The following is a 26,638-nucleotide window of genomic DNA, read 5'->3' on the forward strand; positions in this document are numbered from 1 at the left end:
CCCAGGAGCAAGCACACAGCCCACCACTTCCGCTTCCGGTGCGGCTTCTGCGCATGCGTCACGGGCCCAGCGCGGGCCTCGGGCCTGGTTAAGATGGCGGTGCCCGGCGTCCCGTGTGGTGGCCGTACGGAGTGCCACTGCCCTGGGCCGATGGGAGCCGCCCCGTTCGAAAGAACCGCCCCCAGCGGCTGCACCACAGCCGTGTAGCAGACCAGTCCAGGCCCCGCCCGGGACGGCAGCCGCGCCATGGACGTTCCTAGCTCCTCCAGCTCCCGATTCTCGGTCGGCTCTGCCAGCCCTAGCAGTGTGCTCCTCTATGCGGTAGGCGCCTGGGGGACCAAGGCCCAGGGCGACATCGCGGGAAGGACAGTCCCCCCGACCCCTGTGTCCCCAGCTCATGACCCCTGTATCAGAGAGCGGGTCCTGACCCACGTCTGAACAGGGTTTGGGTACTTGGCTTGGTATCCACGGCAACCACGTGTATGCGCCTCGGTTAACATGTCTGCTTTTACAAGTTTATTTCGATGGTGGTTCCTCTGTCCCTTCTCTCCATCAGGCCGGGAGCCCCCGCACACCACATGAGGGTCCCGAGTCCACCGGAGGCGTGTCAGCAGAGTTCTGCCCCATGAATAACCTTAGCCCTGACCCAGCGGTTGAAGGCTTTAGGCTCTCCACCTCCCGCCTTTTCTCCCCCTTTCCCAAATATTCCTGAGAGAAAAAAATATTCGACTACAATATGCGCGTAGAGTTTTTTTGTTTTTTGTTTTTGTTGTTTTTTTTTTTTTTTAACACTCTTAATTGAGGAAGACTTGGAACCTCAGGAAATTACTGTCTTCTATTCGCTGTTTCCACAAGTTTCTGAATAGGGATTCCCATTGCCACTGGTTTCGCTCCCAACTTGCCTTCTACACCCTGCACCCCTTTCTTCCTCTTCTGCTTTTAACTGGTGGTTTGCCTAGTTTGGTTTCCAAGTCCTGGTCACTGACAATATTCGTGAGCAATTATCAAGGTAGAAACTTTGTGTCCTTTCAGTCCGTGGGATTGCACAATTCCTGGGGGGTGTGGGGAGAACTTGCTTATTTTTATTTTATGTGTATGAGTGTACCTGAATGTACGTTTGTGCACCACGTGGTGTCTGCATCAGAGACCAGCTCTAGAAATTGAGTTACAAATTGTGAGCTGCCATGTGGGTTCTGGGAAAGGAATGACTGAATGAACCCTTGTGCCATTTCTCTATCCTTGGGGGAATTTTTTTTTGAAACGAGATCTTCTTGGTTTGTACTCTGGCTTGGCACTAGCTGTAAAGCCCCAGGCTTTCTGGATCTTGCAATCCTCATGCCCCCCCCCCCCCCCCCCAGAGAGCCAGGATCACAGTGTACACCACCACTGTTGACAAATAATGTTCTTCAAAGGATATTTTCATGTTATGCCAGTTAGCACCATTTTCTGGTTTGAGTCCAGTGTAGTGTTAGCTTGTGTAGAATGGTCAAAGAGGAAAAAACCACACAAGAGCAAAGTAAACACCCCTGAGAGAATTCACTCCCTTGAGATTAGGACAACATCGGTTGGAATGTGGGCAAACTTCTTAAGAAATTTAGATTTATGATTGAAATGAGCTTCAGCCTTAAAACCCATGGCTGGAACCTCTCATAGACTTCACCACCCAGTGGTGTCCCTATCTCTACCATTGGTTATTGTAAAGCAGGCACCTCGGAAAGATTGCTACATAGTTCTAACTTCAGAAGCTCTTGGCCTTTAAATGGGTGTGTGTGTTTGGGATTCTCCTTGTATGTGTTTTTTTTGTTTGTTTTTTTGTTTTGTTTTTTTAAAATGATGACATTTTTGTCAGCTTTCTGTGGGAATAAGTAAGGCATGAACATTTCCTCTTTTAAGGCTGTCAGCAGCCCTTTTGTCTTCTTTTCTGAGACAGAGTTTACTTGGTGTAGCTGAGGGTGCCTGGAACTTCCCTTGTAGACCAGTTTGGCTTCGGACTCTGCTAAGAGATATACCCGACTCTGAGTGCTGGAATTAAAGGTGTGTACCACAACATGGTGGCACACTCGTGGCTCAGCAGCCTATGACAGTGGTACTGGCTAACGTTTGTGACTGCACAGTTGGTGACCATGGTAGGCTGCTTCAGGCTGCCTAACTTCCTCCACCACACTGTTAATTGTGCTATGCTTTCTGTCTAATCTGTTGTTCTTTAATGATATTGAGATACTATTAATGATGCAAACATTAGGAGTGCCTGCAGTCTCCCAGTTTTTAGTCTCAGTTCCAAAGATTGCCTTGCCTCTAAGCACACAGGGAATGGGAAATGTCAACACACAGTCTACTCAAGGGGGGTAAACAAGGGCAGGGATGAGTACATGCGCTGAATGCGGTTGGAGTCAAGGGAAGAGACGTCTGGTTGGTTTGGGCACTGGACAAGGCTTCTAACAGATGACAACAAATCTGAGTTTCTGGGAGGTGAGAACTGCTGCAGTGTTACGTAAGAAAAGCACTGCCTTGTGTGCGGGGAAACCGATTAGAGAATGATAAAGAAGACACAAGACAAAATTAAGAACATAAGCAAAAAGTATTGTCTAAAAGAATTTCACGCCGATTGTGGTGGCTCATGCTGGTAGGATTTGCTGAAGGAGGCAGAGGCAGGAGGATCACAAATTTGAGGCCAGCCTGGGCTATACATTTTGATCTGGAGAGATGTCTCAGCGATTAAAAGCACTGACTGCTGCTCTTCCAGAAGTCTTGAGTTTAATTCCCAGCAACAACATGGTGCCTCACAACCATCTGTAATGGGATCCCATTCCCTCTTCTAGTGTGTCTGAAGACAGCTACAGTGTACTCATATACATAAAACAAAAAATAAGTCTTGGGGCTAGGGATTTAGCTCAGTGGTAGAGCGCTTACCTAGGAAGCACAAGGCCCTGGGTTCGGTCCCCAGCTCCGAAAAAAAGAACCAAAAAAAAAAAAAAAAGTCTTAAAAGAATTTCACACGTGGCTATTCATGGCTTTTATAGAGTACTAAATCTTCCCTGTGTTTATGCTGTAGAAAGTCTTAAGAAAACCACTAGGCTTCTGTCATGGTTGTCTGCATTAGCGAGTTCTTTCACTCAGAAGACATGATCTGTCAGCACGCAGATCAGTTAGGACAAACGGCTAGCTGCACAGTCTGGGAAGCAGAAAGCATGATGGCTTTATGCAATACTTAGGGCAGAAGCTTCTTGGTGCTGGGAATGGTGCTTAGGAAATGGTGCTTGGTAATACTTGGTAGTTCAATCTAGGACTTCAAGAAAGTGGGGGCAGTCTGAAGTAGGCGGTTGAGTTCCTGTGGTTTGGCAACTGGGCAGATGCTGATCTCTCAGTGATAGGAAATACAGGGGAGGAGCAGGTCTAGTCAGGTAGGAAAAGTTTCGGTCTGAGATGTAAGATTGTCAGCTGTAGATTATCGTGATCTGGACCAGGTATATCCTAAGTGTTTGGGAGGTGTCCATGTAGAGTTAGGAATGTGGTACCCAAGCAGAAGAGGAGGGAGTGACTGAGTACGTGGATTCGGCAAGTCACTGGGCAGGTGGGATGCATCTGAAGCGAGCTAAGTGCACTCTTCCCAAGAGGCCATGTATGTGTGCATGTGTGCGCGAGTGTCCGTATCTGTACCCAAAATGCACAATCCAGGTCCCTGGTTGCTTGTTAAGAGTCCAGTGAACAATCTAGGCACTTGTAAACCCATCTCAGACTGACATGACCTGGCAAGGGCTCCTGCTGTAGTCTTGCTTTCTGCATTCCTCCATTAAGACTTTATATCTCACAGGAAGGAAGTGTGCTGTCTCTTCAAAATGTTCATGGTCCCCCCTGTGTAGCAGAACTTCTCATTGCTGACTCTTTTAATATCAGGGACCTAGTGCAAACATTGCCTGACCCACTCAGTATAAAGTACTTCCTCATTAACAGCCTGCTTTATCTCCTCGAGCTGATTCTGTGGTGGGTCCCAACAGTAGTTGTACTGGCTGGCCAGAGCTGATTGTTAAGGATTCATGGCATTTGTCTTATTGGTAAGACAGCCATCAATGAAAGCCAAAGTTCAACTCACTTAAAATTACACTTAAACATATTTTCTACAAAATAAACATAAACAAGTATTACCAAGCACCATTTCCTAAGTATTTACTGAACACCACTGTTATCTCTGTTCTAGAGGTTGTCCTCTTAGGGGAAGTACCATCTGGTGCTGCTGTACATCTTGGCCACTGCTGGTGAGGTATGAGTTGGCCTTGATAGGAGTACATTTGTCACAGAGTGCCAAAGCCTGGGCTTTGCTGGAGCTCACTGACCAGCACACTGCCTGCCAGTACAGTCACTCCCACCTGATCTTGTCTGTCTTTGCTGAAGGGCGTGTTTCTCTCTGTGCAGTGTCTGCTTGCCCTGTTATTGCTGTATTCCCAGCCTATAGCAAGGGGCCTGGTACACAGAGAGCTCTGAGGGGCCACTTGCTCAGGCAAGCAGTGGAGAAGGAGGCTCTGGTAGGGCCCAAGGGACAACTTGAGGTGGGGAACACGCTTTAGCCAGACCTCCCTACTGGATTCTCATTTGCACTGTGCTCTTGGATAAGTAGCCATTCAAATGTGTTTGCTTGCTGTAAGTACTGCTCCTGCATGCTGTAATCCTTTACATATGAGGGACAGGTGGTAGATGTCATGCTGATTTGGGTGCATAAAAAGATGTGCACTTGACATTAGAGAGTAGGGAACAAGGAGTTTGTCAAGCTTGCCATCCATCCATCCATCCATCATCTGCCTGGTCCTCTGGATTTGGGTTCATAGTTGTCCTGGATCCCACCCACAGTGAGTTTCCTGATAATGATGACATTGTCCCTTTTCAACTCCTAAGGTCATGAGTGGGAAGTTTCTAAGATCTCACTTGCCCTTAGATTATATAATAGTAGTTTCTTGAGTCTTAAGTTTGAGCTGTTACTTTATTAAGGAGAACTGTAAAGTTTAAGAAGACGTTCTAGTCTTACAAGCAAAAGCATGTGTTATGTTAGGCTACACTCAGCAACATGGCCAGATGCTAATGTGCTAATTATACGTCCTGCCTTTGGGGTAATTGTTACCATGCATAGATATGTAAGTACAGTGTGTGAGTGCACACGTAGTAGATGTGAATAGCAGGCAGAGAGGTCCTGTGCTGGTGTGAGTGAGTCTATGGGGAGTTCCAGGAGCCTCCTTAGGAATGATGCTAAGGTAGGTACAGGAAAGCAGCAGGGCCGTGCAGACTGATGCCTACATGTCAGAAGGATACCAGCATGGCTCCCTGTGGCCGCGGAGCACAGTGAGTTTACTTACCAGGAGTAACAGTGAGTGACTTGTTGACTTCAGCAGACAGGGCTGGACACAGCAGGTCTTCCCTCACTCTGAAAATGACCTTGGCCTTATTCTGAGTAGGTGGAACTTATTTAAGTATTTTAAAAAGCAAAGAGTAGCCTGTGTTTTGAGAAGTGTGCGGTGGCAGGCAGGAGGATGGGGTAGGGTACCATGTAAGCAAGGATGCCCTTGTGAATCTGAGTGCAGGCTGTGGGTAGCCTCATTGAGGGTGGGGCCTGCGGATGCTGAGTGGATTCCCTAGAGTCTAAAGGCCACAGTAAGGAGTCAGGAGGAATGATGCCCAAGGTGTGGGTGAGATGATGGTTAATAGTTGATTTCATGAGAATAATCAGGTTGTAGAGCCAAGCCAGACAGTGGGCAGGCTTTGGAGAAGTGTGGTGGGAAAGGGGCCAGCAGTGGATTTGGAAGCACGTCCCTGTTCTCAGCTGTGGCGGGGAAAGGGAAGTGACCCAGAGGGGGAGCATTTGTCTAGCCTACAGCCAAAGCCCAGGTCTCACCGGTAGCACCACAGAATCAACCAAACAAAAGAAACCAAACAGCAACAAAATCCAGTGAAATAAGTGAGTGTGCCCAACGTTTGTGGAAGGCAGAGAGATGAAGCTTTCGAGGAGGAAACTCCCCAGGGGAAACTCCCCAGTTTAAACGTCATTGAATTGGAGGAAGGAGCTAGACTTTTTATTGCTGTTGATAAGAGAACACTGAATTCAATACCAAAGTCAGGAAATTTTAGAACCAAGGAAGGGAGAGAAGAATAGCAGATGCTGGCCCAGCCGCAGCAGAGGCACACACGGCATCCTGTGTGGTTGTCTTTAAGAACAGTTGTGAGTCATAGAATACAACCTGAGCGTGCCGCACTACAATTAATAAATGATTAAAGCAGGAAGCAGAAGTAACGGAAGGAGTGTAAAGGACAGAATCAGGTTGATGGACTCAGTGTGTGTCTGCTGGAGAGACAGGTAGGTCTCTGTGCTTAGGAGCAAGCATTCCTTAGAGTAGGCTCCACATTAGGGGATTACACATAGAGTTAGGCTTGTACTTTGCCTGCATTTTGTGAACTTTTAAGTAAGCCCAAATCATTTTGGTAACCAAAATGAAGATGTTATGAAACGTGGTAATTATATAATGACTAAGTTGTTTTAAAACAGTATTTACTATAAAGGAATACAGATAAAGAGGAAAGGTAAATTATACTTGGCATGACCCGTGTTTTGAATAAGACATACATGTTTCTGTAGCTGTCAGAGAAAAGTAACAAAAAAAGAAGCTACTTTTGGCTGCAGTGCTGTAGGTACTTCATGTTAACATGATGCCATAACCATGCATGGCAATCTGTCGGAAGCTACACATCCCACCAAGCTGTCTCTGCTTTTGGGAGCTGAGGGCCCGCAGTAGCCACCGTCTTGAGATTCCTGTGGGTGGATGACAGCTGTTCAGTTCGCAGTGGGGCTTCTTCTTCACCATGTCAGCTCTCACCGTGGACTGGGCATTTAGCAGCCGGCAGAGCTCACCATAGTCATCATCACCGCCACTATCCGTTACTTAGTCAGGAAAGCACTGTTGTGAGAGGGCCCTGCGCTCCGTGAAGGTGGAGTGAGGGTTTGGTGGGTGGCAACAGCTGGGCCCACAAACGCTGAGCAGGGGAGGTGCAGTGGACTCCTTGTTTTGAGACAGTCTGGTGTAGGCTGAGCTGGCCTTGAACCATGGTGGATTTTACCCGCCTCTGAAGGGCAAGGACTAGACAGACTTGAACCAGCACACCCGATTTAGCTTGGGGCTCTAATGTGTGCTTTATTTTTTTGAAGCTAAAGAGAGGCGGACAAATGAGTTTACAGAGCTAGCAGTCAGAAACATGGTGGTCAGGAGGCCGACTGCTCAATGGTGCGGTGCTTGTTAAGCATGTGAAAGGCCTCAGGTTCAGTCCCTGGTCCCACAAAACAAAACCATCCGTCCATCATTCCTGGGGGCGTAAAATCCCAGCACTTGGGAGGTAAGAAGTGGAGATGAAGATCAAGAGTTCAAGGTTTTCTTTTGGTACATAGAGAGTTCGAGGCTAGGCAAGGCTACATAAAGCCCTGTCTGATAATAACAAGTAATAATGGAGAACTGACTGTAGACAGTGATGTTGCCGGTTTTCCCTTGTCTGAGTCGAGTATTAGAACACTTGTGGTTGCCGCTCAGGTGTCACGTGGGGCAGAGTGAAGCCTTAGTAACCCTTCCTTTCCTTCTTCACAGAAAGACCTCAAAAAGTGGGATGAGTTTGAAGACCTGTTGGAGGAGAGGAGACAGGTCAGTGATTTCAAATTTGCAATGAAGTGCTACACACCACCCTTGTATAGAGGAATTACTCCCTGCAAGCCAAGTGATATCAAGTCCATCGTTCTCAATTCTGAAGAGATTAACTATGTCATTAAGCAGGTAAGAACAGTGTTCTTCAGGCACAGCCACCCTCCTCCAATGTAAGTGGGTCCGTCTGCTGCTTCCCTGAATTTACCTTATCATCTCAAGTGTACTTTTAGGTTAGCCACATGGCACTCAAATGTGTGCTGGAAGGCCAGCCGAGAAGTACCGTGGCACCAAATGCATGGCATATGATGAAACACAGCTTGCACTGAAGACCCCACAGCTTGAAGGTGCCAGTTAGTTATGAGCAGAGCTGATTTGGTGCAGGGAGCAGGGAGGGTTTGGGTTTAACCAGACCTGACAGAGGTCCAGGCTTTCCTAGTAGAGGGGGTAGTGAGAGATTTTAGCTAAACAGATCACGTCAGACCTGCACCTGAAAACTTTATGAGACGCCCCGAGGAAGCCTGTGCCTACATCTCACCCCTGTGTCAGCTGCATTCAAATCCTGCATCAGTAGCTTTTCAAGAAGCTGGGAGCCACATTTGTTTTCAGAACAGGAGGTCAGAGAGAAGGTTCACATAGAATGCTGCAAAGGTTCAGTTTGACCAGTGCAGAGGACAGAAACTGTGGTAAAATGCAGGGAGCTCCTGGGTGAGTGGGGCTCAGTGGGAGCTGCAAAGCCAGATGAAGGGCTTTGTCTGCAGTGCCATGCCCTCGGATGCTCACATGGGGTGTGCGTGCTCATGGGGTGCAGGAGCACTTCTCTGGTTTTACTTTAGATGTAGACCTTGACCCGTGCCTTTAATCCCTGTGCTTTGCTCAGACATCCATACCATGGAGATGCTGTTGGTTCGCTGTGCTTAGGCCTACTTCATGAGTGGAGACAAATTTCCTCATCGTTTCATATCAGGAACAGTACCCAAGGCATGGTTTGCAGAAAGTTAACTCCAGTTAGGCATGGCTGTGTTGGGATGGGGTGGGCTCTGGGAGACACCTCATCCTTACGTGAAACTAGGAGCTAGAGAGTGCTAAGGTCCAGGCTAGGTGTTACACACATGTGGTGGGACTGTTGCTTCTTGATCCAAGGTGAACAAGACGTAAGATTAAAGTCAGTGAGAAAGACACTGATTCCGTCTGACCCTGAGAGTCCCCCAGGGAAGCAGCACACTGCTTATTTTGTTTTGATTCAGTTCCTTTGCTGTGCTAGGAATGAAGTCCAGGGCTCTGCACAGGGTAGGCAGATGCCTACTACTGAGCTGCATCTCCAGTCGCATGCACAGGACTTTACTGTGCTGGTTTCCCTGTGCAGGAGAAGAGGCTGTAGCGCCCCCTGGGGCTCAGGCTGGTCTCAGGCCTCAGTTTCCACTCCTCCCGGACTTGCAGTAACCTTCTCCTCCATGTGTAAGAAGGTGTGTTCTTGACTAATGCACAGTACGTACACATGCCATAGCACGGCAGCTTATCATTATGAAGCATTGCATGCTGGGATAATTACTGGGTTCTGTCATTGTAGGCTAGTGGTCTTGTAGGTTGCCAAACATTTGAATCAGGTGAGCTAGGGGTCCATGACAGTTATGATGGCAAGTTTTCAACACTTGTCATCGTACAGAATTGCTCTCACCAATGTATGTGGTTAGTCATTGACAAAAGTGCTACTCAGTGGGGTTGGGGATTTAGCTCAGTGGTAGAGCGCTTGCCTAGCAAGTGCAAGGCCCTGGGTTCGGTCCCCAGCTCCGGAAAAAAAAGAAAAGAAAAGAAAAAAAAAAAAAGTGCTACTCAGTGTGTGACACCTGGCTGCTATAATCCCCTGGAGCCTAAGTTCCACAAGTCAATCATTTTGTAGCTCAGGTTGGTCCCAAGGTCTGGGGTTCTTCCGATGTTGGATTCCAGGCCTGAGTGACGACGTGGATTGGTTGGTTGCTTTTCCCTTGAACTTTCATCTCCCCATTGCTGTTCCTGCCCTGCAGTTGCTGTGGCTTCTCTTCTTCCCTCCCTCCTCCTCACCATTCCTTGGGTGGCTTGGGTTAACGTGGTTCTTTGTTTACGGGGTCACTGTTTGAGATAAGCTCTGAGGAAATGGAGGAGTGCACTGAGAAGCGGTGCTGTCCAGTACTCCTTCCTGGATCAAGTTTAGGGCAGATAAGGAGTAGACGAGGGATCCAGCAACATTGTTCTCTGTGTGTTGGCTCATGCGTGTATGTGCATCCGTGCCAGCGGTCAACCTTAGTTGCCATTTCTCAAGAGCCACGTGGATTCTTTTTGAATTTCTAGCCTTTAAACCTTCTTAAGTTGAATCATTTTTCACTGAACATAAGTGCTGTGTCCTTATGTCCTAGCAGTCGGTAGGCTGAGGTGGGAGGACGGTGAATTCAGGGTCAGCCTGTGTGCCATAACAAAGGAAAAAGTGCCGTGCATCATTTACTGTTAGTGAGCGGGTCAAGCCTTGTCCCGGAGAGCACGAGCTGTCTTGGACTTCCATCAGAGGTCAGAGGTCAGTCTGGAGTTGGTCGCAGTGTTCTGAGTGAAAGGAGCTCTGGCTTCTAGGTTTCAGACTCACCCTGCTCTGCCTTCCTTTCAGCTTTCCAGGGAGTCCCTGACGGGTGTGGATGTGCTCAGAGAAGAGGCCAATGAGATCCTGGAGGAAATGAGTCACAAACTGCGTATAGGAGCCATTCGGTTCTTTGCCTTTGTTCTGAGCAAAGTTTTTAAACAGATCTTCTCAAAGGTGTGTGTGAATGAAGAAGGCATTCAAAAGGTGAGGATTGCTGGTCTGGTGGTCTTGGCTTATCCTGTGGTATAATCCATTCTAGGATGTTTCCCTCGGACTGAGTGCTGAGGGTGGGTTGTCAGGCCCCACTGTGGGCCTAGGCGATATGTTGTCTGTGGCTTGTCCTTCCTAATGTCAGACCTACAGACTTCTAGCTTAGTCATGTAAGACTTACAGACCACTTAGTGTCACATGTTCACCGGTTACAGAGTACCAGCAGGATTTTCTCTGCTCGTGCAGATTCCTAGCCAGCATTTCCACTGTCCAGCTCCTATGCTGGTGGGATTTTTCCTGTAACCTACTCTCTTAGGATTTGGTGGTCAGGGTCAGCTTGGTGATGACACAAACAATAGATCTCGCTGCCAGCTCTTCACTTGCCCAGTCACATCCTCGTGCGCTCCTTCCCTGCCTGCCCAGATGTCTTTCTTTCTTTAGCTTATTTATTTAGAGACAGAGTATCTAGCCCATCTGCCCTTAAACTCCCCATGTAACCAAGGAGGACCTTATTTCTGACTCTGATTCTTCATCTCCCAAATGTCCCAAATGCTGAACTGACAGGCGTGAGCTCCCACTGTGATTTACTTCTCTGTTTTCTGATTAAGCTGTGATTTTAGTGACATGACAACTGAAATTCTTGAAAATCTGACTTCTGTTTTGCAGCTACAACGAGCGATCCAGGAGCACCCCGTGATCCTGCTGCCCAGCCACCGGAGCTACATCGACTTCCTCATGCTGTCCTTTGTCCTCTACAACTATGACCTGCCCGTGCCGGTGATCGCAGCAGGGATGGGTGCGTGCATAGGCTCCATCCCTGCTCCAACTCTACACACTTAGAGCTCGCTGCAGCGATGACAAGAGTACTAATCACTAAGAGAGTGTGAAGGGTACCAACTGCAGCTTTTCTGGGTCTCTGTCTGCCATGGTGTGGTGGTCAGTTTGGCCTTTGTACTATGTAGTGACTGACCCATTTCACTTAGAATGATGGATGGCCTCAGTGTTGTAGCTGCGTCTGAATTCCCTTCCCTTTTAAAGCTGAGTGATAGATAGTCCATCGTATGGATGTATCACATTAATTTTATCCTTTAACCTTCCTGTCTGTGAACACTGCCTGCTTCTGTCATTGGTGGTTTCAGGTGACACTGGATGTCAGTCAGGGCCACTGCTGCTGTGATGAGATGAGAGCAGCTTGGGAGGAAAGGGCTCACATGACTCACAGCTCACTGTCACAGTTCACTGTCAGTCAGTGAGGGCGGGGCCTAGAGCAGGAGCTGATCCAGAGGCTGTGGAGGCCGCTGCTCACTGGCTTGCTCCCCATAACTTGCTCAGCTGCTTCTTACAGAATCAGGACCACCAGTGCAGGGATGGCCCCACCCACAATGCGTTGGGCCCTCCTACGTCTGTTATTAATCAAGAAAATGGCCTAGACACTTACCCACAGGCAATCCGATGGAGGTGTTTTCTCAATTCAAGTTCCTCCTCCCAGAAAAGTACCTTGTGTCAAGGTGACAGAAGACATCTAGACAGCACGTGCCCCTGACACTCAGCAAGCATGCCACTGGAGGTCATGCGGGACTTGAGCTTCACTTGTTTGAGGCCCGTCGTACTGTTGTGTGTCGTGCCCACACGCTCTGCGCTCCCAGCAGTAGCACAGAGGAGTGGGATTTACCCATGTTCCTACAAGTGTTGGCAGTGTGCTTTTGCTTCTTCAGTAGTAACCATGTCTGTGCTGTAACATGGTCACCATGGTTTTAGTGTGTTTTCAGTGGTACCGAGTCCCCATCTGTGTAGGCTCCACAGTCACTGGGGTGTTTGGTTTGAACAGGTTATTGTTTGGTTGTTTGAATTTCGAGATGGGATTTATATGGCCCTGGCTGGCCTTGAATATCCTACTGCCTCAGCTCTTGTGATCCTACTGCCTCAGCTCTCCAGGTGCTAGATGTGCTAATCCCTGTGGCGATGTGTCTTTGTGGGTCTGTGCCCATCTTTTGGGTTGTTCACCTTTTTGTCATTGAGCTATGGGAGTCCTCTGTCTCCTGGACCCTTGCCTACAGACACAGGATGGTCAGTTCATCTCCACCCACTGGTCACCCTGCCATTCTTTTGACTTTGTCCTTGAATACACAGGACTCCCATGTTTCCATGAAGTCCAGGCAATCTGATTGTTTCCTGGGTATTTACTGTCAAAACCAAGAGGTCATTACCAAATTCAGTGTCGTGAAGTTTTTCTCTGATGCTCATCTGAGAGTTTAGATTGAGTGAGGGTTTCCACTTGGTTCTTTGAGCCACACAGTTGGCCTTTGTGCTATGGAACACTCATGTGTCATGTTGCCTTGTCACTGTGGGTATAGACTGTCAGCATTGTCCCTCTAAACTACGCTGCTTTGTGAGCGTGTCTGTGCTTTCATAGCACTCAGCTGTAGAATCTGGTTGCACTGGTTCTCTTTCAAGGTCTCCAGGAAAGTAGGGATTCTAGGATTAATAGTAGTGAACCAGTAAGGTAGCTGCAGGAACACAGATGCCTTTAAACGTATTTCCTTCTGCATAAACAGCTGAGGAAGTGACTTAAACACGAGGGAGAAGGAATGCTATTTAAAACTACTGGGAGGGAGAACCTTGCCTTTCTTCTGTAGGCCTGCTTTATTTAATTCATTTCATTAAATGTAGGTTGGTATTTTTATTTGGTGGTGGAGAGGTTCGAGAGGTTGTCATGGGTCTCTAGATTAGGAATGCCACATGCCCATTTCAGAACATGGCTGAGGACGTTGGCCTCTGACATTGTTGTCATGTTGCCTTGCCTTTACTTCTGTCCCTGGTAGCTTAAAAATACCATGAAGCCAAGAGAGGTACAAGGTACTTTCCCAGCATGCATCTGAACATAGTCTCCTACAAAATTCCATTAGACATCTTTTGTTTTAATGCTTGTTTTGTGTGTGTGTGTGTATGTTTTATATGCACGTATGTACATGTGTGAGGTACATATGCATATATGTGCACCTTTGTGTGTGTGTGCATGTGAGTGTGTGTAGGCCAGAAGTTGACACTGAGTCTCTCCTGGTCAACACCTCATTTTTAGAGACAGGGTCTCCCTGAACCTGGAGCTCATTGGTCGGCTACGCTGACTGGCCAGTCAGCTCCAGAGGTCCTGCTGCCACTGCCTCCCCAACTCAGTGCTGCCACCCTCTGTGTCATGTGGGTGCTGGGGATGGGGTTGAGGTCCTCATGCTTGTGTGGTGGACACTCACACTGAGCCATCTCTCTCTCCCTTTTCTGCTCTTTTTCTCTGGAGTTGATCTCAGAAGTGGAAGTGGTGCTGTCACAGGGCACATGTTGCATTCATGAACTCGTCAGTGGTGTTTACATTTAGGTCTTTGTTCCCATACTGCCCCTCGCTTGTGTTTTAGACTTCCTGGGAATGCGAGTGGTGAGCGAGCTGCTCAGGATGTCTGGGGCCTTCTTCATGCGACGTACTTTTGGAGGAAATAAGCTCTACTGGGCCGTATTCTCGGAATACGTGAAGACCATGCTACGGGTAAATGCAGTGCTCCACAGGCCAGAGCTGCACGCCACTTCTGCATAGACCTCTAGCTGCCTTTCCCCCTCAAGGAGTGTACAACTCCCAGTGGTCCCTCGTCTGAGATGTGTCCTTTTTTAAGTCTTGCTGTTAGCAGTGTTTGTTCAAGGGGTGGGAGGCACTTGGGATAAGGAATCAAAAGGCATTTATATATAAGGCTGGGGATGTGGCTTAGTGCTAGAGTGCATGCCTACTATACGGGAGGTCCTGGGTGTCTCCTGCCGACCCCTCCCCCCAATGCACTCGAGCGCACACACACACACACACACACACACACACACACACACACACGGGACAGGTGGAGGAAACAAAAGAGGCCTGCGTTACTTTGAGAGTAGACAATGGGTTTTGTGTGTTTGTTGTTTTCTTTTAAAGAGTGGTTATGCTCCTGTTGAATTTTTCCTCGAAGGGACAAGGAGTCGAGCTGCCAAGACCTTGACTCCTAAATTCGGTGAGTCTCTTCATGTATCAGAAGCTACAAACCCCAGGCCTCAGGCATGGTGTTGCTGTGGCTTACAAACAGAACTTGATACTCTTCCCCTTGTCTGATAAGATTCCAACTGTTTCCTTACGTATATCTGGTTTGGATGTCACCCCTGGCTGGGGGTGATATAGGGCAGAAGCTTAGAGAATCAGAGTACCAGGCCCAAACAATCGGGGAAGACACTGCATGCCATCACTAAAGGAGTTTGGGCTTCCCTGGAAACACAGGCTGCTGTTGTAATCGTCATGGATATACATACATACACACACAGTTTGATTGGTTTCTGACATAGAAGCTCAGGCTGGCCTGGAACTCACTATATAGCTTCAGCTGGCCTCAGACTTGCTGTCACCCACCTGCCTCTGCTTCCTGAGTGCTGAGAAGACAAGTGTGAACTCTCATGCCCAGTGTGTCAGTTTGGGGTGAGTTAGAGGCAGCAGCTCAGGTGTGGGTTGGAAGGCTGGCTGTATGACTGCTGCTCGATTGGCTTCACACTGGGCCATTTCTCCTCTCACTGGGGGCCAGAGCAGACTGACTGGCTGGGCAGTGACAGAGACGGTATTACTGGCCATCAATGGGAGATGTTGGACACAAACTTAGGATTCACTTCTCAGCCCTAGGGGTGGGAGGCTGTGGATACAGAGCAGGAAAGAGGGAGACTAGTGTGTTATTTATGCCCTATGTACCCTGATCTTCAATATGTATGGTAAACATTTCTCTCTGTGTTTACAGGTCTCCTGAATATTGTGATGGAACCATTTTTTAAAAGAGAAGTTTTTGATACCTACTTTGTCCCAATTAGCATCAGTTATGATAAAATATTGGAAGAAAGTCTTTATGCGTATGAGCTCCTAGGAATTCCTAAGCCAAAGGAATCCACTACCGTACGTGAGGATACCCAAATTTGATTTTCTTTGTGTGTAGAGAATACCCTGACTTACACATCCACTACTAATTTAAAAAATATTCCTGTTTTCTTTCCCCATCTTGTGATTCCACCAGGGACTGTTGAAAGCTAGACGGATTCTCTCTGAGAACTTTGGAAGTATCCATGTGTACTTTGGAGACCCTGTGTCACTGCGCTCTCTAGCTGCAGGGCGGCTCAGTCGGAACACGTATAACTTGGTGCCAAGGTGCAAGGCCTGTGTTTTAATACCTGACACAGATGAGAAGTAAATTCCACAAATGTGAAGCGAGACTCTTGAGGTGACGGCCTCTGAGACCAAACCTTGGCTTGCCTGAGCTCTCCCAGCAATGCCAGGGCAGCCCTGGCACACATGTTCGTCAGCAGAAGGCTTCGGTTAAAGAGCCTCATGTTAGAAGCCAGCATGACGGGGCAGCTGTAATCCTGGCCCTCGGGAGTTCTGTTAGAGGAGTAGCAGCAGGAATTCAGGGTTATCCTCAGCTACACAGCAGTTTGAGACCAGCCTGGTTTACGTGAGACCCTCTCTCAAAACAATAACAAGCAAAAGCAAAGGATTATCTGCCCACCCCACAATGCTCTCTGAAACAAAGAAGGCCGAGCGGTGTGCTTGCCTGTGTAGGCAGAGGATGTCCTCCTCAGCTGCCAGCTTAGCAGCACTCACGGGGATTGTGGACATTGCTTATGAGCAGGCCAGCTCAGGTGTGCAGAGCAGTGCTTTAGGACCCTAGGAAGGCGCTCAGAGTAGCCACGCCCAGGATAACACCTGTTCTCAGACACACTGGGCTCTCAGGGTCAGGGCCCTGATGAGCATTTGTAGTCTCCTTTGGAGTAATTGACGTCTTATGTCTGTGCGTGCATGCAGGTTGTCAGGCTTGGCAGCAAGCCCCTTTCCTACCGAGCCAGCCTACCAGCCCAAGCATTTGTGTTTTCCTACCTTAGAGGAGTCCTCTAGGGGAAGAAAAGCAGACACACCACATGTCTGCCCAGCCAGCCCTTAAGTGGCACGAAGCCACAGAGCCCAGGGCTTCTCCCATAGCTGTTTGTGGAGCTCCTGCTCCCAGATGAGGGTGGTCCAGGTCTTAAGAGTTCTGCAGCCTCCCGAAGAGGCAGTGTAGGAGGAGGCAGCCACGTGGTACAGACTCGTCTAAGCAGATGTGCTCATGCCAGCGATATGTTCTGATAAAGCAAGAGGAGGGCCTTTGTTTGCTTTTTCCCCTCTATACCTAGAACTGGGAATACGTGTTTTTGCATCAATTAACTGCATATGCTGGAGACATGCACAGGTCCCTCTGGGAAGCTAGGGAATGCTGCCAGCATGTTCTCTGAGAGAATTTGGTGGCAGAACCATGACAGGTGTTCTATTGGGGTCCTCTCCCGCCCAGTGTGTGGTGGCCAACCTGTAACCTGCTCTTTGCCTTTCTTTCAGGTGCATCCCTCAGAAGCAGCCTGAGGATGTGCAAGCCTTTGTCACTGAAGTTGCCTATAAGATGCAGCTTTTGCAAATTGAAAACCTGGCTCTGAGCCCATGGCTTCTGGTAGTTGCCATTCTGCTTCAGAACCAGCTGTGCATGGACTTCGATGCCCTGGTGGAAAAGACTCTGTGGCTGAAGGGCTTAACGCAGGTGTTTGGAGGGTTCCTGCTTTGGCCTGGTGCGTACATGGGGTGCACGGGCTTCCTAGAGTAGTCTTCATTTCCTAGCTTGGGGATGTTCTTAGAGGTGAGACGCACATGGAGGCTTTGAACAAAGTAGAGATGGCACACACGTCGCTGCAGAGTGGAGACCTCAGTGGGGGCTGCTTAGAGTAGCCCTCCTGGTCTGCAGTGAGAATAACAAAAACAAAACCCAAGATCTCAGGTAGCCTTGGTTGGCCTTGAACTCTTAATCTCCTGTTTTCCACCTCCCCCCCCCTCCATACTCACTGTCATTTAATTAAAGAGCCGTGATGGGTTTGTGTGTGCTCTGGTGTGGGTTGCACATGAGCCTGTGACAGGCTTTTGCTTTTGTTTTCTATTTTGAGAGAGTTCTTGTGCCCTGCCTCTACAGTGACTGTGGAGCTTGCAGTCTGGCTGGGCTGGCTGCCCGGCAAGCCCCAGAGGTCTTCTTATCCTTGCCTCCTCTGTGATCATAGCCAGGTCACGGTGTGTGCTACTTCTTTGAATGCAGGTTCTACTTGACTGACTAACCCACCTTCATAACCTCAAATTTTATTCTTTTGAGGCTCTGTCTCACTCTGGGCTGGCCTAGAACTACTGTCTAGTCCAGGCTCATCTCGAACTTGGAGCAGTCGTCTTGTGTTAGGATTGCAGCATGAGCTGCTGTGCCCAGCGACTGTACTGTTTGCTCCAGTGGTTACCTTAAAATTGTTGTTGGGGTGAGGCCAGAGCACAGCTTAGTGGAGCCAGTTCTCTGCTGTCACATTTATGTGCATCCAGGGATTAAGCTCAAGTTTACCAAGCTTACATGGCAAGACCCTTGCCTACTGAATCATCTAATCACCCCAGGGTTGTTTCTGTCTTTATTTTTCATACAGGGAATTGAATCTAAGGCCTTGTTTGTGTTCTGTACCCCGAGCCCTATCCTGCACCTCTTTATGTCTCCTCTGTGTATGTGCATGGGTGTGTGTGTGTGTGTGCACATGTATGTGTGTAAGTGTGTGTGTGCATGCACATGTATGTGTTGTGGAGTGAGTGTGTGTGCACGCACATGTATGTGTGTAAGTGTGTGTGTGAGTGTGTGTGTGTGTGTGTGTGTGTGTGTGTGTGTGGACCGTCTGCAGTTTAGTAAGCAGCTGGGGCTTTCTCTCCCTCTGATACCACTTCAGTGAGCAAGCATGGATGCTTTCCCATCATCTCAGTGCTCAGGAGGTGGAAACAGGAGATTAAGAGTTCAAGGCCAACCAAGGCTACCTGAGATCTTGGTTTTTGTTTTTAAAAAAGAAAAGCTGGGTGGCGGTAGTGCAAACCTTTAATCCCAGCACTCAGGAGGCAGGCTGATTTCTGTGAGTCTCAGAGAAACTTGAAAAACCAAAGAGGAGGAGGAAGAGGATAGGAAATAAGGGAGGGGGGAGAGAAGAGAAGAACAAGAAGAAACTGCTGTTGCCACAAGAGAAGCGTGTGTAATGGTGCACACCTCTAATCCCAGTGTTCCAGAAGACAGGGCAAGTGTGTCTGTGAGTTCCAGCCAGCCTAATGTACACAACAAGTTCCAGGATGGACAGTGCTATGTGAAGAGAGCCTGTCTCAAAAAGGGGTGGGGGAACGAAGAGGAACAGCTCAGTAAACACGTCACTGAGAGCCAGGGAGAGGGTTCAGTGGCTAAAGGTGTGTGTGCCACACACGTCTGGCATAACTTGGGTTAATTCCCTCAAACTAGATAAACAACTGGGTATGGTTGTGTGCGTCTGCATATCCAGCAGATAGACTGGAGGAGGGGAGGCAGGAGAATTGCTAAGAAGCTCATGGGCCAGGCAGCAGCAGGGATGCTCAGAGTTTAGGAGCATCTGGGGTACACAGTGCGGAGTCAGGCTAGAAGAGAAGCCCATGGGGCAGCATACACCTGTCTGTAACTCTACTTCCAAGGGATTAGGCCTCTTCTTCTGGCCTCCTCAGGTACTGCCCTGATGAGCTATGCTTATATACAGACAAAATACTCAAAACACATAAAAAGTAAATTTTTTTTTTTTTGGCTCTTTTTTTCGGAGCTGGGACCGAACCCAGGGCCTTGCGCTTTCTAGGCAAGCGCTCTACCACTGAGCTAAATCCCCAACCCCAAAGTAAATATTTTTTAAAAAGTAGAGAGACTGCCTCAAAGTAAAGTTGGCAGACAGGAAGCGAGTCCCAAAAGCTGTCCCCTGACCTTTCCACAAACAGAGTGTCACACACCCCTCATTGGAGCTCTGTACACTGTGCTGGGGATTTGGGGGTGGGAGTCTGTGACAGTACTTGGTGTAAGTTGAGAATCACAAGGATGATGGCTTGAGTGTGATCACTGAAAGACCAGGTTGTGACATACGGCCAAGCACTGCCTAGTTCTCAGAGGTGGACAAGCTGGTCTGGAGCTCTCCTGCCTCCTCCTGGGGGAGGGCCCTGGGTGATGGTAAGCTAGTGCTAGGGTCAAGGCCCAGGAGCTGTGGACAAAACAAGCTACGGAGGATGCTTTGGGAATTTGGAGTGTGGCTTCAATGGAAAGGAGAGCTTCAGGAAGTTGAGGACTGAGTGCAGTGTGGCTCATGGACGAGGGAGTGGTGGTTGGGCAGGAGAGGCTGCTTGCCCTGCCCACAGAGTGACCTCCAGATCACTGGGCATGTTACAGAGAGACAGAGAGGATGTGTTAGACCATGTGTACTGCCTTGGAGCCTGTAGATTCTGGAATGTGGGGCTGCCTTCCTGTTGAGTTCACTCTGCTGCTCTCTCTGTAGATAACAAACTTCCTGAGGAAGTGGTCCAGTCGAGCATCCTCCTGCACTCTAACCTGGCCACCCTTGTCAAAGACCAGGTGGTTCTGAAAGTGGACTCTGAAAGCTCACAGATGGTCAACGGGCTTGTGCCCCAACACATTGCCTTCCTCATGTGCTCGGCGTACAGGAACCAGCTGCTCAACGTGTTTGCCCGTCCTTCCCTAGTAGCTGTGGCTTTGCACATGACTCCTGGGCTCAGGAAAGGTAACTCTAAGGAGTGTGGGCGTCAGTGTCAGAAGAGACCTGGCCTCTGGTCCCAGAAAGGAGTAGTGAGGCCTTGTCTGTTCTCTATAAAAGGAGGCTGCCCTGCCCACTTGTAGGTCTAGAGTGGGAAGGTATAGTAGCGTGTGGCTTAGCCCATCTACTCAGTTTGAGGTAGTAGGAGCTTCAAGGAATTTAGGGCCAGCTAGAGGTCCATAGCAGACTACGTCTTGAAAGAACAGAAGAGATGGCGCAGTGGTTAGAGTCTGTTCTTCCAGGGGAGCTGAGTTAGGTCCAGCACTGTTAGGAGCTTACAGCTTCCTACAACTCTAGCTCCAGAGGATCCAGCACCCTCTGCTGCCCTCCGTGGACTACTGCACACATGGGGCACACACACATACATTGAATAAAATTAAAATAACTCTTTTAAGAAACAATGAAACTGGGGTTGGGGATTTAGCTCAGTGGTAGAGCGCTTGCCTAGGAAGCGCAAGGCCCTGGGTTCGGTCCCCAGCTCCGAAAAAAAGAACCAAAAAAAAAAAAAAAAAAGAAACAATGAAACTTGGGAACTGGAAAGACCTAATGATTGCTTTGTCCGTACTGCACCTTTGGGTTAGGAAGACAGCTTCGTGGGAGACGCTTGCCAGACAAGTGTGATTAGTCAAGTTGAGATTTCTAGAATCGGCAAAAAGTTAGGTGTTCCAGCATGCATATAAAACCCTAGCTTTCCTGCACTGCGACGGGAGGTAGAGACAGGAGATGTGCCCTAAATGTGTGGACCAGCTACACTCGAGTGTGCTGCTTAGCAGCAGTCACGGGGAGATGAACCAGCTCCTGACAGCCGTCCTCTGACTTCCCATATGCATGTTTGTGGCATGCGTGTTGCCTCACTCAATCATACAATAAACTAACATTCTTTGCCTTTTATAAATAGGCTGTTAGGTCCAGGGAGGTTCTGCATTAGAAGCACCATTGCCGGGTACTGGTAGAATGATGTTTCTGCTGTGACAGCCCCTGTCTACCAGAGGCTCATAGGACATCAGTACTCCCTATCCTTGTGTGGTGCACAGTGGTGTCAGATCACAGCTGACCTGGGGCATGCAGCTGGGTCTGCCCTGATCTGCCTGGGGATCGTGGGCCCCACCTAGAGGATTTAATGAATTATACAGGCTGGGTCTGCCCTGATCTGCTTGGGGATCATGGGCCCCACCTAGAGAATCTTGGGCTGGTCTGGGGGAATACTTTGGCTTTTTCTTTTCTCTCTCTTTGGGTGCTGGTGACTAACCCAGGCCTTCACATATTCTGGGCAAGTATCTTGCTGGTTTTGGTTTCTCAGAGTGACTTCTCTGCAGTGACCTCAGACAGAGTGCTAAGTTACTGTGAAGAAATGGGAGACAGGAGAGTGAGGGAGCCGGGAGGTGAGTTCCCTTCCTGCTCTGCTCAGAAGAAAGCCCTTCTATGGATGGTTTCATCACGATCGTCAGGACTGAGGGATTCATTTTAAACTCTGTTGGACTGTAGTCTGTCCTTCAGATAAACTTCACGGACTCAGTTCTTCCTTTGTTACATTTGCACACACTTGAAGGGCTGAAAGATCAAAAGCTGTGTCTTAATGTTTTGGAATGGCTTCTTTCTAGAGGATGTCTTCAGTTGCTTTTCCTTCCTCCGCAACGTGTTTTCAGATGAGTTCATCTTCCTTCCAGGAAACACACTCAGGGTAAGTTCTGACAGCCAGAGCAGCCATGCCACATTTGTGTTCCAGGGGTGACAGATGAGGGTCCCTGGCATGTGTCAGATCTCTGGTCATCTTTTATTACCTTCTTGGGCCTTCAGTTTGGTTCTTGGTCAGGTTTCATCAGTGACTTAGAGACCCTTTTGGGAGAGGGGAGTTCTTCTCTGAGCTGTTAGTGCAGTCTGTCACTGCTGTGAGTGGACTCTATGCTCCTAAACTTTGGAAGTTGGCAGAGCCTTCCCTGTTGGGCTGTGTCAGAATGGGTGGTCCTGCCTGGCCGTGAGACAGCTGTGGTCAAGCTCCCATAGCTGCTCTGTGGATTTGCTGGTGTGGGCAGAGGCACACAGACAGAAGGTACAGCAGGTTTCTGTGTATTTTCCTGTGCTCAGTGGGAGTTGGGGTAGGGGATGTGAGGGCAGGCAGGCTTTGAGTCTAAGTCCACTGTGGGTATTTCTGGACTTGCTGTTATATTTAAGGAAGTATACAATGCAAATGAAGAACATCTGGGCGGGCTGTCTGTTTGTCTGAACATCCTGGGCCACAGTTGCACAAACTGTTGATGTGTTTGAGCTTTGGTACTGAAGCGTTAGAACAAATGCTCCCAGCTTCAGTGCACAGTCAGGTGGCTCTGGGGAGCTGTGGGATGAGTGATGCTGAGGGTAGGCAGACAGCGTGTATATGTGGCCTCCCCTTTCTCCTTCAGGACTTTGAGGAAGGCTGTTACTTGCTGTGTAAAACTGAGGTTATGCAGATGACTGGGAAGGACATCATCCTCACAGACAAAGGGAATGCTGTATTACAGTTCCTCACAGGACTCTTTAAACCTTTTGTGGAATCGTATCAGGTACTTGAAACTTGGAAATTTTGTGTGCTCTCACTTCAATATTGTGAGACTTTCTTCCTGAAATTGCTTGTGGTTGAAGGGTGAGCATGTCGCAGATGAACAGCAGGCATAGACAGAGAAGTCCCATGTCTGCTCAGGGACAGCCCCATCTGTGTTCTTTGTATGACTGGTATGGATACATAGTGGTCACTAAGTGAGCACAAGATGTAAGGATCCCTGAGCTCCACCAGTGTTCCTGAGCTCTCGTTCTGATCCCGAGAAGAATGGGCAGGGTCCTGCTCAGAGAGCCCAGGAGAGGACACAGAATGGGATGGGGACACTGCTGCAGGATTCTGAGGAGAGAGGGAGTTTGAAGAGCACATGGGAGGCTGCAGACATTTCCTTTGAGAGCAGTCTGTATCTCTCTGCTCCTGTACTGGCTTTGATGGTGGGTAGACAGTGGTGACATAATCATGGAGGCAGCCTCATCCACCTCTACCTTCCAAGTCCAGCATGGATGGGCGCTTGATGAACTAGGAATTAGCCAGTGCTTGAGGACCTGCACTCTGGGATTTAAAAAGAAAGACAAAGGGACAGGAGGTCCTCTTTCCCTAGGCGGGACTGACTGTATAGAACCAGAAGTGTTTGTCTTGCCGTCAGCAGAGATGAGAAATCAGATGTTAACAAATGTCATTTCAGACTGTCCTTTTCTAACTGTAAATACAGCTGGAAGCTGAAGAGATCCATTACTTGTGCAGACTGTGGTGGGTGTTTGTCTGTGAGGAGGGGGTGTGACCACCATGCTCCTTTGCCTACCCCCTTTTCTCTATGTTCCTCACCTCCCTCTTAAAATCAGATACTTTCCAAATGCCTCTTGCATGAAGAGGACTACTTCAGTGAGAAGGAGTACTTGGTCACAGCCAGGAAGTTCACCCGCCAGCTTCTGGATCAAGGTCAGTCACATCTCTGTGGGTGGCAGTTTCTCAGCTGGCAGTAGAATGATCACTCACCCCCTTCCCTCCTCTAACAGATGCCTCTCAGTGTTACGACGCGCTGTCCTCTGAACTTCAGAAGAATGCCTTAGCAGCCTTCGTGAGACTCGGGGTGGTAGAAAAGAATAAGGTGTAAGTACCAGGTCGATGCTCATGGGTGACGGGGAGAAGTGCACTGTGTGGCCCAAGAGCTGGCCAGGAGTACAGCACTGGGCTTCCCTTCTGGGAACCTATACTTCATAAAATCAAGAACACACTCTAGTCTAGGTTTGGCTTGACCTCAGACTGAATTTCATAGATTAGTTACAGAAGAGAGTATAGGGTAATGTGTATGCACTGTGGACAGAGGAGACAGACACATTCTCCTAACTGAGTGAGAGTCTCAGGGATAAAGCTGGAGCCAAACTCTCACAGTTGTATCTCATGTAGTAAGTGTGTGTGCACGTGTAGTAAGAGTGTGTGTGTGTGCAGAGCAGTGTCTTGGCCTTCCTAATGCTGTGACCTCTAGTACAGTTCCTCATACTGTGGTGACCCCAGCCATAAAGCTGTTTTTGATGCTGCATCATAACTGTAGTTTTGGCAGCTTATGAAATATCTGATATGTGACCCTGTGAGGGTCATTCGACTCCCAGAGAGGTCACCATCCACAGGTCGAAAAGCTCCACTCTAGAGTCTCCTGAAGCCCAACTCTCATAGCTGTGCGTCACCTACCATCCAAACAGGGCAAGTAACCTGTCAGCTACCCGAGCTTGCGGCCATCCCTGGCTGTGCCTCTGCAGGAGAACCTGGCATGTTGAGGACTTGGATTTGGTCCTCAGGCCTGAAGGAATAAAAGCAACTCCCACAACACAGGCCTTAGCAGCCCTAGGACGCAGTAATGAGAAGCCAGCTCTGCCGCAGTTTACACAGTAACACAGCGTTTCTTCTCTTTAGAGACAGTAAATATGTGTATTATGTCAACGGGCCTGCCACAAGCAAGTTAGAAGAAATGCTCGGTAAGTGTGCTTGGGTACTGACACCCAGCCCTGCTGTGTCAGCAGGAGTGCTCTTAGCTGGAGGAGCAGCCAGAATTTCCATACGGAAAAGTGCCAGTTTTAGTGCTTGGGAGATGAGGCAGGGAGGCCATGAGTTCAAGGCCACTTTAGGTTACATACTGAGCACCAGGCCGGCCAGAGCAAGACCCTGTCTTAAAAGTGAAACAAAAAGTGAAACAAAAAGGGAAGCGGAGGGGAAGAGACCAAAAAGCAGGTGGCAGGGGGGAGAGAAACAGTGAAGGAGAGATTAAGAGGGGAGGGCAGGGCAAGAGCAGAAAATGCAGCAGTCAGCAGGAAGAGCACAGACAGAGTGCATGCAGTCCTCAGGCCTCGCCTGGACCTGCTGGCCCGCCTCTGTGCTTAGCTGGGGTCTGTTCTGGCTCTGAATTTTTTTTTTTTATAAAAGATTTTCTTTTTCTGTATGGGTATTTTTGCCTGCATGTAATTATATACACTACTGTGTACAGTGTCCACTGAAGTCAGCAGAGGGCACTGTACCCCTAGAACTGGAGAGCTGTCCTGTGGGTAGTGGGAATAGAACGCCAGTCCTCTACAAGTATGACAGTGTTCTTAACCACTGCACGGTCTCTCTAGCACCCCTCCCTCCTCCCTTCTTCCCTTCCTCCCCTCCCCTCCCCTCCCCTCCTCTCTCTCTCTCTCTCTCTCTCTCTCCCTTCCTTCCTTTCTCTCTCTCTCTCTCTCTCTCTCTTTCTTTCTTTCTTTCTTTCTTTCTTTCTTTCTTTCTTTCTTTCTTTCTTTCAAATGCAGGGTCTCTCTATGTAGCCCTGGCTGGCCTAACTCACAGACATCCACCTACCTCTGCCCTGTTCCCTCATCCTAAGTGCTGTCACATCTGGCCTTGATTTCATTTTCTGGGACAAGATCTCCTTTACACTGTGTCTCAGGTTGATCTAGCCTGGCACTTACCACGCTTACTCTGTTGCCCTGGGGGTGGGTGGGCATCAAACTCACAGCCCTCTTGTTTTAGCCACACCCTGCTGTGGTGACCTTGCCTTCCCTCTGGGTAAGAACTTGTGGTGGATTCTTAATCACAACTTCCTAGTACATGATGAGGCTAAGAGCTGCCTGGATGCTGTAGGCTGGGAAAGAGCATCTAGAAGAGGTGGCCACTGGCTTTGTCCAGGCCAAAAGAGCCCACCGGAGCAGCTAAGTGATCAGTGGGTGGACCACAGCCTACTACAGAGCTAAGGCAATGCTCAAGACCACCATTATCTCATGAGCTGTCTCTGTCTTAGGATGTAAGAAGCCAATAGGAAAACCAGCCACTGCAAAACTATGATAATCATGGAGCAGTTACAGAAAACACAGTTCCATAATGACAGTCACAAAGGACTTACTCTGCCACAAATGGGCGCTGAGAGGAAGATGTGACGTCTGTCTCCTTGAGACCCGTGAGCCGTGCTTCTGCCAGGAGGAGGAGAGCATGGGAATGTCAGTGTGACTGTCCCACCATGATGGCTGCCAGCGGCATTCATGTCACTGTGTTGTCTAATAAAGCAGTCTTGAAAATGTTCTTGGACAGCAGAGCTCAGGCCCTCCCTGTTTACTCCACTCACTTCCCACACCTACTCCATTCTCAGGCTGACCTACGAGGTATAGAACAGCAGCAGCACTGACCACGTACTTATCTGTGCAGGAAGACACTGAAGAAAGGACACCGGTGAGTGTTCCTAACCCAGCCTGAAGCTGGGAGTGGGAGTGTGCAGAGTTCTCTGCTGAGCTCCATGAGGGTCCCAGTCAAAACACAGGTGCACTAAGAATGCTGTGTTGGGTGTACACAAAACAGAGGAAGTTCATGTCTACATTAGCTCAAATCTCTAGGGCACTTTGGATAAGCAGACCTTCCAAAATCTAAAAAGCACCCAGCTCACTTCTTTGTCAGTGTTTTCAATAAACTTCTTACAAACAA

At 48.7% G+C, this 26,638-nt stretch overlaps 1 protein-coding gene across 2 annotated transcripts; it reads left to right on the forward strand.

Annotated features, from left to right (window-relative positions):
• The first annotated feature begins 60 nt into the window (after window positions 1-60).
• Window positions 61-26,638, forward strand: Gnpat (glyceronephosphate O-acyltransferase). Of its 2 annotated transcripts, none has more exon segments than NM_053410.2 (16): window positions 61-321; window positions 7,614-7,796; window positions 10,300-10,476; window positions 11,149-11,278; window positions 13,890-14,017; window positions 14,435-14,510; window positions 15,276-15,427; window positions 15,546-15,676; window positions 16,895-17,118; window positions 19,888-20,130; window positions 21,765-21,844; window positions 22,563-22,703; window positions 23,539-23,635; window positions 23,713-23,806; window positions 24,608-24,669; window positions 25,965-26,638. In NM_053410.2, coding segments are annotated over 16 exon segments (2,037 nt in total). In that variant the 5' UTR covers window positions 61-246; the 3' UTR covers window positions 26,009-26,638.

The sequence above is a fragment of the Rattus norvegicus genome, chromosome 19, assembly GCF_021556685.1.
Source record: "Rattus norvegicus strain SHRSP/BbbUtx chromosome 19, alternate assembly SHRSP_T2T, whole genome shotgun sequence".
Classification (NCBI taxonomy): Eukaryota; Metazoa; Chordata; class Mammalia; order Rodentia; family Muridae; genus Rattus; species Rattus norvegicus.